This window comes from Brachyhypopomus gauderio, chromosome 3 (genome assembly GCF_052324685.1).
Source record: "Brachyhypopomus gauderio isolate BG-103 chromosome 3, BGAUD_0.2, whole genome shotgun sequence".
In the NCBI taxonomy this organism is placed as follows: domain Eukaryota; kingdom Metazoa; phylum Chordata; class Actinopteri; order Gymnotiformes; family Hypopomidae; genus Brachyhypopomus; species Brachyhypopomus gauderio.
Genome location: NC_135213.1, coordinates 38,638,020 through 38,648,019, shown reverse-complemented (window position 1 = coordinate 38,648,019; position 10,000 = coordinate 38,638,020). Strand labels below are relative to the sequence as shown.

The following is a 10,000-nucleotide window of genomic DNA, read 5'->3' as shown; positions in this document are numbered from 1 at the left end:
TGGTGCGTACTGGGTGTGAGCGGTACGTACTGGGTGTGAGCGGTACGTACTGGGTGTGAGCGGTACGTACTGGGTGTGAGTGGTACGTACTGGGTGTGAGTGGTACGTACTGGGTGTGAGTGGTACGTACTGGGTGTGAGTGGTACGTACTGGGTGTGAGTGGTACGTACTGGGTGTGAGTGGTACGTACTGGGTGTGAGTGGTACGTACTGGGTGTGAGTGGTACGTACTGGGTGTGAGTGGTGCGTACTGGGTGTGAGTGGTGCGTACTGGGTGTGAGTGGTACGTACTGGGTGTGAGCGGTACGTACTGGGTGTGAGCGGTGCGTACTGGGTGTGAGCGGTACGTACTGGGTGTGAGTGGTACGTACTGGGTGTGAGTGGTACGTACTGGGTGTGAGTGGTGCGTACTGGGTGTGAGTGGTACGTACTGGGTGTGAGTGGTACGTACTGGGTGTGAGTGGTACGTACTGGGTGTGAGTGGTACGTACTGGGTGTGAGTGGTGCGTACTGGGTGTGAGTGGTGCGTACTGGGTGTGAGTGGTGCGTACTGGGTGTGAGTGGTGCGTACAGGGTGTGAGTGGTGCGTACTGGGTGTGAGTGGTACGTACTGGGTGTGAGTGGTGCGTACTGGGTGTGAGTGGTGCGTACTGGGTGTGAGTGGTACGTACTGGGTGTGAGTGGTACGTACTGGGTGTGAGTGGTACGTACTGGGTGTGAGTGGTACGTACTGGGTGTGAGTGGTGCGTACTGGGTGTGAGTGGTACGTACTGGGTGTGAGTGGTGCGTACTGGGTGTGAGTGGTGCGTACTGGGTGTGAGTGGTACGTACTGGGTGTGAGTGGTGCGTACTGGGTGTGAGTGGTACGTACTGAGTGTGAGTGGTGCGTACTGGGTGTGAGTGGTACGTACTGGGTGTGAGTGGTACGTACTGGGTGTGAGTGGTACGTACTGGGTGTGAGTGGTGCGTACTGGGTGTGAGTGGTACGTACTGGGTGTGAGTGGTACGTACTGGGTGTGAGTGGTACGTACTGGGTGTGAGTGGTACGTACTGGGTGTGAGTGGTGCGTACTGGGTGTGAGTGGTACGTACTGGGTGTGAGTGGTACGTACTGGGTGTGAGTGGTGCGTACTGGGTGTGAGTGGTACGTACTGGGTGTGAGTGGTACGTACTGGGTATGAGTGGTGCGTACTGGGTGTGAGTGGTACGTACTGGGTGTGAGTGGTGCGTACTGGGTGTGAGTGGTACGTACTGGGTGTGAGTGGTACGTACTGGGTATGAGTGGTGCGTACTGGGTGTGAGTGGTACGTACTGGGTGTGAGTGGTGCGTACTGGGTGTGAGTGGTACGTACTGGGTGTGAGTGGTACGTACTGGGTATGAGTGGTGCGTACTGGGTGTGAGTGGTACGTACTGGGTGTGAGTGGTACGTACTGGGTGTGAGTGGTACGTACTGGGTATGAGTGGTGCGTACTGGGTGTGAGTGGTACGTACTGGGTGTGAGTGGTGCGTACTGGGTGTGAGTGGTACGTACTGGGTGTGAGTGGTACGTACTGGGTGTGAGTGGTACGTACTGGGTGTGAGTGGTACGTACTGGGTGTGAGCGTGGTCCCGCCCGGGGGGGAGGTGATGGTCACACCCCGGCCACCAGTGCGGCTGATGTTCTGCTGGTTGTCCGAGTCCTCTGGCTTCTCGGTTCCCCACCTGCTCCCCACCATTGGCTGCTGGGGCGTGTCTGTCAGCAAGTCTCCGCCCACCTCAACGTGCCTGGTGCAGGACACCATATGGAGGTTATAGTTCTAGATGCCTTGAATTCTTAAAGTTACACCTGAGTCAAATGTGAGGTGATTATGCGGGATTTAGTGAATAATGTGATCAGAACTGTTCAAGCCATGTTGAGAGCTCCAGGATCTCCGTGCAGCGTGTTACCTCTGTCCTGGGGACCTGGCGTCCTCCCTCTCTCCCTCGGGCGTGGCCTGGGTCTTGCTCGCCCGCGGCCGGTGTCTCCTCCTGCCTCCGTTGGCCGTGTCCTCGCCGTGTGAGCACCGGTCTTCGTCCCTCTGCGCCGAGCGTGAGCCCTCTTTGTGGTGGGAGCACCTGTCGGCCCGGCAGGTCCCGCCCACCACGCCGTTGCCCTCTCGGGCGGCCCGGTGCGAGTGGTGGTGCCGGTGCTCTCTCTCGCCCGCCCCGCGCCCCTCGCCCTGGTGCCTGTGCCGTCGGGCGCCGTCCCGGCTGTGGCTACGCTCCGCCCCCCTCTCTTTGCAGCGGGGGCCGTCGGGCTCCCTGCCGCGGCTGTGGTGAACATGACGTCGGCCCTCGCGGGGCAACTCGCCCGCCTCGCCCATCTCGCCCTGCGGCCGCTCACGGGGCCGGTGGTGCTTGCGTGGCGGCCGCAGAGACTCGGCCGGGCCGGTGAGGTCCTCGGGCGTCCCCGCCTCACCACGCACCTCCCCGGGCTTGTCCCAGGCACCGCGGGGGCCCGGAGGCCCGTCACATCGCGGCTCCACCACCAGCGGCCGGTCCAGGTGCGTGGTGGCGTCCGGCCGCAGGTGTTGGCTGGAGCCCAGGTGGGGGTCGCGCTCCTCGGGGTACAGCGTGTCGCTGCTGGCCTGCATGTGCTTACGGATCTGAGAGGTTCGCTGCTCCCACACGGACATCATCTTCAACGAGCGACGCTGCTCTTGACTGAACATGGGAGGAATCGAGAAGAGCAACGCGCTTAGGATTAGAACACGCATGTTACACGCATGTTCCTTCATCACACAGTCTGGAGGAAGAAATGCTTCATGAGTTTTTTTTCCATCCATGTCAAGACCACCTTTTAACGCCAGTGAAGATGCAATAAGAACTTTTTTATGAAGAACACTGCGTTATTGCTTATTTGGAATAGTTTCATCAATCCATTGAGGTACACTTAGTTATTAGAATTACACAGAGCCATATGTTCAAAACATTACAATTTGGGTTGGTGTGTGTGTGTGTGTGTGTGTGTGTGTGATAGACAGAAAGAGTGGGAGAGAAAAGAGGGTCTTTATGGATGTCATATTACATAACTCAGTCATCTATGACTTGAGGAGCTGTATCCTAACAGCTAATGCCTGTGGGTTACAGGCACATTTTGACCATGCATCCCAAACACAGTATTAGATGGATCGTGATGTTTGGGTGGTGAACACAGAACTCTGCAGTGGAAGCTGAAACTTCTGTCCTTGTACGGCTTCCTTCTGGGGATTCCCCTGTCACTGCCGTGTATGGCAGAACTCCAAGAGGACGTCACACGGGTTTGGCAGGATCGGCAGGGGGTCTCCACACACTAGCCCCCCCCTCTGGTGCTGTCACAGGCTTTTAGGGGCGGGACTATTATAACTAATATAACGTGTGCTGGCAATCAGTGAAGCTGAAGCTCTGAAATACTACAGCACATTTACTGTTGTGTAAATGAATAAAACTGCCCAATGTTTATAATATAGAATAATGTTTATATATATACACAGCGGGGAAAATAAGTATTTAGTCAGTCACCAATTGTGCAAGTTCTCCCACTTAAAAAGATGAGATACTGTTATACTGTTAACGACTTCAAATAGGTGCCATTAATACAGGTAATGAGTGGGGGAAAGTTACAGGTCTGTGACAGCCAGAAATCTTGCTTGTTTGTAGGTGACCAAATACTTATTTTCCACCATTATTTGCAAATAAATTCTTTAAAAGTCAGACAAAATGATTTTCTCAATTTTTTTTTCACATTTTGTCTCTCATAGTTGAGGTCTACCTATGATGTCAATTACCGGCCTCTCTCATCTTTTTAAGTGGGAGAACTTGCACAATTGGTGACTGACTAAATACTTATTTTCCCCACTGTATATATATATATATATATATATATATATATATATATATATATATATATATATATATATATATATATATAACTGTTCTTAGTAACACCAATTTGTAATTGTACAGTCCTAAAATACTTTAATTTAGACTCAATACAGCATATAGTGAGACTCAATACAGCATAATTTACAAATCATTAGGAAAAAACCCCTAGTCACATAGAACTCTCCTGCTGATGAGAGAGAGAGGGAGGGAGATAGAGGGAGAGAGAAAGAGAGACAGACAAGAAGAAAAGGGGAGAGAGAAAGAGAAGGAGAGGGACTGAGAGAGGGAGGGAGGGAGATGGAGAGAGACAGAGTGATAGGGAGAGAGAGAGTGAGTGATGGAGAGAGAGAGTGAGAGAGAGGTAGAGAAAGAGAGAGGCGTGACTGAACCCCTCTCCTCCGGTCACGAGTCCCCTCCCTGGGCTCCATCAGTGTCCTGGCCGTTTTCCAGACGGCATACGTGGCTTGTAGGCTAGGGAAGGGAGCGTGCGGTGGACAGTAGTGCAGGGGACAGATCACGGGCCTAACGGGGAAGCCTGGTCCACCACTCCAGCACTGACCTGGAGTGACCCAGCCTGGTGGAGCTCCTGCCCCGGGAAGCCCCCCGCAGAGGCAAGAGTGCAGCTTAGGAGGAAGCAGCTTTGAAGTCTTTCTCTGGGGAGGGTTGGGGGGTGGGGGGTGTCATTGGTGCTGTCCTAACTCAGGTTGGTGCTTTCATAACTCAGACTGGTGCTTTCATAACTCAGACTGGTGCTTTCATAACTCAGATTGGTGCTTTCATAACTCAGACTGGTGCTTTCATAACTCATATTGGTGCTTTCATAACTCAGACTGGTGCTTTCATAACTCAGACTGGTGTTTTCATAACTCAGATTGGTGCTTTCCTAACTCAGCCTCACAATACTTCAGATGCCGGAAATGGAGGATGGGTAAAAAATCTCTCATGCATCCAGTATACACCAATACACCAAACACAATGAGGACTATAATGATGTATAGACAGATTGTGCAGGTTTAGTAATGGAAGAAGGTGTAACACAAGGTCCTAAATGGTCCCATTACCTCAAGTAGTGATGGGCAGGAGTGCAGACATAACTCCTAAAAGACATACAGGAGCAGACAGTCAAATACACACACACACACACACACACACACACACACACACACACACACACACCACACACACACACACACACACACACACACACAGCTAGCACTCCCTCCCTCCCACACTCACTCACTCACTCACTCTACACTGTCACACAGCAAAAGGTTAGAATACAGCAGAGACACTCAACAGGGAAATTACATGACAGTACGCAGATACAAGACAGACAGGACACGTGAATCAAATTCAAAGTTACAATACAACAAAACAGGAGAAAGAAAACCAAAGAAAGCAGAGAAATCCAGCTGATGGTGAAAGAGTCTATATTTCCTGCTGTTATGTCATCTAAAATAAAAGGACATGGATATGAGGATTATATTTTGAGCTGATTGGTGGATTTAGTTCTAAATGAAGTCAGATTTTTGTGAAATATTTAGATAAAACTCCTACACAAGCAAACACAGTTGTTCTGGTATGTATATCCACCTTACTCTTTGAGCTTGTATAGCCAAAAGCCAAGTATGACATTCAGTGTGTGTGTATGTGTGTGTGTGTGTGTGTGTGTGTGTGTCTGTTTGTGTGTGTGCATGTGTTATGTGTGTTGTCATGTTTGTGTATGTGCAAGCATTTGTGTACGTGTACGTGTGTGAGTGTGTGTGTGTGTGTGTGTGTGTGTGTGTGTGTGTGTGTGTGTGTGTGTGTGTGTGTGTGTGTGATGTTCACAGTTGTGGGCACTCCAGGCCTTGGCTGGTAAAAGTGCTGATTCACTGGGTACGAGCAGACACTAGTAGTGCCACTCACTCCTGTCCAGAAAGCTGCTTCTGACAGCCCGGCCAACCCCCAGAGCTCACAGCTAACACACCACAGCTCACCTAGAGCAGCAGAGTAGACACAGCTAACACACTACAGCTCACCTAGAGTAGCCACAGCTAACACACTACAGCTCACATTTACATTTACATTTATGGCAATTGGCAGACGCCCTTATCCAGAGCGACTTACATTTTTATACATGTGAGCAATTGAGGGTTAAGGGCCTTGTTCAGGGGCACCTCAGTCATGGCCTCAGGTCTGGGAATCGAACCCACGACCCTCCAGTCACAAGACCAGTTCCCTAACCACCAGGCCATGACTTCACATAGAGCAGCAGAGTAGACACAGCTAACACACTACAGCTCACCTAGAGTAGCCACAGCTAACACACTACAGCTCACATAGAGCAGCAGAGTAGCCACAGCTAACACACTACAGCTCACCTAGAGCAGCCACAGCTAACACACTACAGCTCACCTAGAGCAGCACAGCAGCCACAGCTAACACACTACAGCTCACCTAGAGTAGCCACAGCTAACACACTACAGCTCACCTAGAGCAGCACAGCAGCCACAGATAACACACTACAGCTCACATAGAGCAGCAGAGTAGCCACAGTTAACACACTACAGCTCACAGAGTAGCCACAGCTAACACACTACAGCTCACATAGAGCAGCAGAGTAGCCACAGCTAACACACTACAGCTCACATAGAGCAGCAGAGTAGCCACAGCTATCACACTACAGCTCACCTAGAGCAGCAGGGTAGCCACAGCTAACACATTACAACTCACATAGAGCAGCAATGTAGCCACAGCTAACACACTACAGCTCACCTAGAGCTGCACAGCAGCCACAGATAACACACTACAGCTCACATAGAGCAGCAGAGTAGACACAGCTATCACACTACAGCTCACCTAGTGCAGCAGAGTAGACACAGCTAACACACTACAGCTCACCTAGAGCAGCAGAGTAGCCACAGCTAACACATTACAACTCACATAGAGCAGCAATGTAGCCACAGCTAACACACTACAGCTCACCTAGAGCAGCACAGCAGCTACAGATAACACACTACAGCTCACATAGAGCAGTAGAGTAGCCACAGCTAACACACTACAGCTCACATAGAGCAGCAGAGTAGCCACGGCTATCACACTACAGCTCACCTAGAGCAGCAGAGTAGACACAGCTAACACACTACAGCTCATCTAGAGCAGCAGAGTAGCCACAGCTAACACATTACAACTCACATAGAGCAGCAATGTAGCCACAGCTAACACACTACAGCTCACCTAGAGCAGCACAGCAGCTACAGATAACACACTACAGCTCACATAGAGCAGTAGAGTAGCCACAGCTAACACACTACAGCTCACATAGAGCAGCAGAGTAGCCACGGCTATCACACTACAGCTCACCTAGAGCAGCAGAGTAGACACAGCTAACACACTACAGCTCACCTAGAGCAGCACAGCAGCTACAGATAACACACTACAGCTCACATAGAGCAGTAGAGTAGCCACAGCTAACACACTACAGCTCACATAGAGCAGCAGAGTAGCCACGGCTATCACACTACAGCTCACCTAGAGCAGCAGAGTAGACACAGCTAACACACTACAGCTCACCTAGAGCAGCAGAGTAGCCACAGCTAACACATTACAACTCACATAGAGCAGCAATGTAGCCACAGCTAACACACTACAGCTCACCTAGAGCAGCACAGCAGCTACAGATAACACACTACAGCTCACATAGAGCAGTAGAGTAGCCACAGCTAACACACTACAGCTCACCTAGAGCAGCAGAGTAGCCACGGCTATCACACTACAGCTCACCTAGAGCAGCAGAGTAGACACAGCTAACACACTACAGCTCACCTAGAGCAGCAGAGTAGCCACAGCTAACACATTACAACTCACATAGAGCAGCAATGTAGCCACAGCGAACACACTACAGCTCACCTAGAGCAGCACAGCAGCTACAGATAACACACTACAGCTCATATAGAGCAGCAGAGTAACCACAGCTAACACACTACAGCTCACATAGAGCAGCAGAGTAGCCACGGCTATCACACTACAGCTCACCTAGAGCAGCAGAGTAGACACAGCTAACACACTACAGCTCACCTAGAGCAGCACAGCAGCTACAGATAACACACTACAGCTCACATAGAGCAGTAGAGTAGCCACAGCTAACACACTACAGCTCACATAGAGCAGCAGAGTAGCCACGGCTATCACACTACAGCTCACCTAGAGCAGCAGAGTAGACACAGCTAACACACTACAGCTCACCTAGAGCAGCAGAGTAGCCACAGCTAACACATTACAACTCACATAGAGCAGCAATGTAGCCACAGCTAACACACTACAGCTCACCTAGAGCAGCACAGCAGCTACAGATAACACACTACAGCTCACATAGAGCAGTAGAGTAGCAACAGCTAACACACTACAGCTCACCTAGAGCAGCAGAGTAGCCACGGCTATCACACTACAGCTCACCTAGAGCAGCAGAGTAGACACAGCTAACACACTACAGCTCACCTAGAGCAGCAGAGTAGCCACAGCTAACACATTACAACTCACATAGAGCAGCAATGTAGCCACAGCGAACACACTACAGCTCACCTAGAGCAGCACAGCAGCTACAGATAACACACTACAGCTCACATAGAGCAGTAGAGTAGCCACAGCTAACACACTACAGCTCACCTAGAGCAGCAGAGTAGCCACGGCTATCACACTACAGCTCACCTAGAGCAGCAGAGTAGACACAGCTAACACACTACAGCTCACCTAGAGCAGCAGAGTAGCCACAGCTAACACATTACAACTCACATAGAGCAGCAATGTAGCCACAGCGAACACACTACAGCTCACCTAGAGCAGCACAGCAGCTACAGATAACACACTACAGCTCATATAGAGCAGCAGAGTAACCACAGCTAACACACTACAGCTCACCTAGAGCAGCAAAGTAGCCACAGCTAACACACTATAGCTCACATAGAGCAGCAGAGTAGCCACAGCTATCACACTACAGCTCACCTAGAGCAGCAGAGCAGACACAGCTAACACACCACAGCTCACCTAGAGCAGCAGAGTAGACACAGCGAACACACTACTGCTCACCTAGAGCAGCAGAGTAGCCACAGCTAACACACTACAGCTCACCTAGAGCAGCAGAGTAGACACAGCTAACACACCACAGCTCACCTAGAGCAGCAGAGTAGACACAGCGAACACACTACTGCTCACCTAGAGCAGCAGAGTAGCCACAGCTAACACACTACAGCTCACCTAGAGCAGCAGAGTAGCCACAGCTAACACACTACAGCTCACATAGAGCAGCAGAATAGACACAACTGAATGTGCCTGTTAACCCACAACAGTGGCCCCAGTGGCCCCCAGCACTCCCTGCTAACCCAGAGCAGTGAGTGTGAAGACCATAGCCAGCGTTCAGCAAATGAAACTGACCCAGTTTTCACAGGGTTGCCAACTCTCACGCATTGACCATCTTCACACGCTCACACGCCATGCTAGCGATTTCTCACGCGGAAAAAAAATAAATCTAGTTTATTTACCTCTGATCCACATCTATGATTCAATGAGTTACTAGTTCGCTCTGGCGCCGACCGTCAACAATTTATACTCGCCATCTCCTCCAGGTTCAAATCTCACTCCAAGCCATCTTCAAAAGTTGGCAACCCAGTGTTCATGTAGCCTGCCCACCGACCAAAATATTGCAAACTCCACTTCCCAGAATCCTCCAAGAAATAACAATGGCGGATTTGTGTACCAGCTCCACATTGTTCCTGTTTATTGAACTTTCACCCTGTTTGTGTTTCAAGATTTATGCCTCTATATTTTTCCCACTCTCTGCTCTTGGTTACGTCTTTGACCTTTACGTGTTTCTTTGTTCTGGATTGCCCTAAAAGCCAATATCGTTATCGCCTGCGTTTTATCAATGAGCGTGTGTTCGTTACTGTCCCATTACAGGTCTCTGCTCATGCTGTTCAGACCAGTAACCTAGCAAACTCCATCTGCATAAAGAATATTAATATTTATATCATTTGTTCAATGATTTTAAGCCTCAGTGTTTATTTTTCTAACACCATGTGTTCTTGCAAGTGGTGCAGTTCGAATGTTCGGTATTAGGAAGATTCCTAAAAACAGCAAATTCT

General features: G+C 50.2%; 1 protein-coding gene across 1 annotated transcript in view; it reads right to left on the bottom strand.

The window, feature by feature from the left end:
* The window catches only part of LOC143509467 (voltage-dependent N-type calcium channel subunit alpha-1B-like), a 61,002-nt gene that overhangs the window by 38,882 nt on the left and 12,120 nt on the right, over positions 1-10,000 (bottom strand). Inside the window, exons 11-13 of the mRNA XM_076998215.1 lie at positions 4,943-4,978; positions 1,926-2,681; positions 1,591-1,763 (exon numbers count right to left, since the gene is read on the bottom strand). Coding sequence (XP_076854330.1) covers positions 1,591-1,763; positions 1,926-2,681; positions 4,943-4,978 — 965 coding nt within the window. The remainder of the gene's footprint in view (positions 1-1,590; positions 1,764-1,925; positions 2,682-4,942; positions 4,979-10,000) is intronic.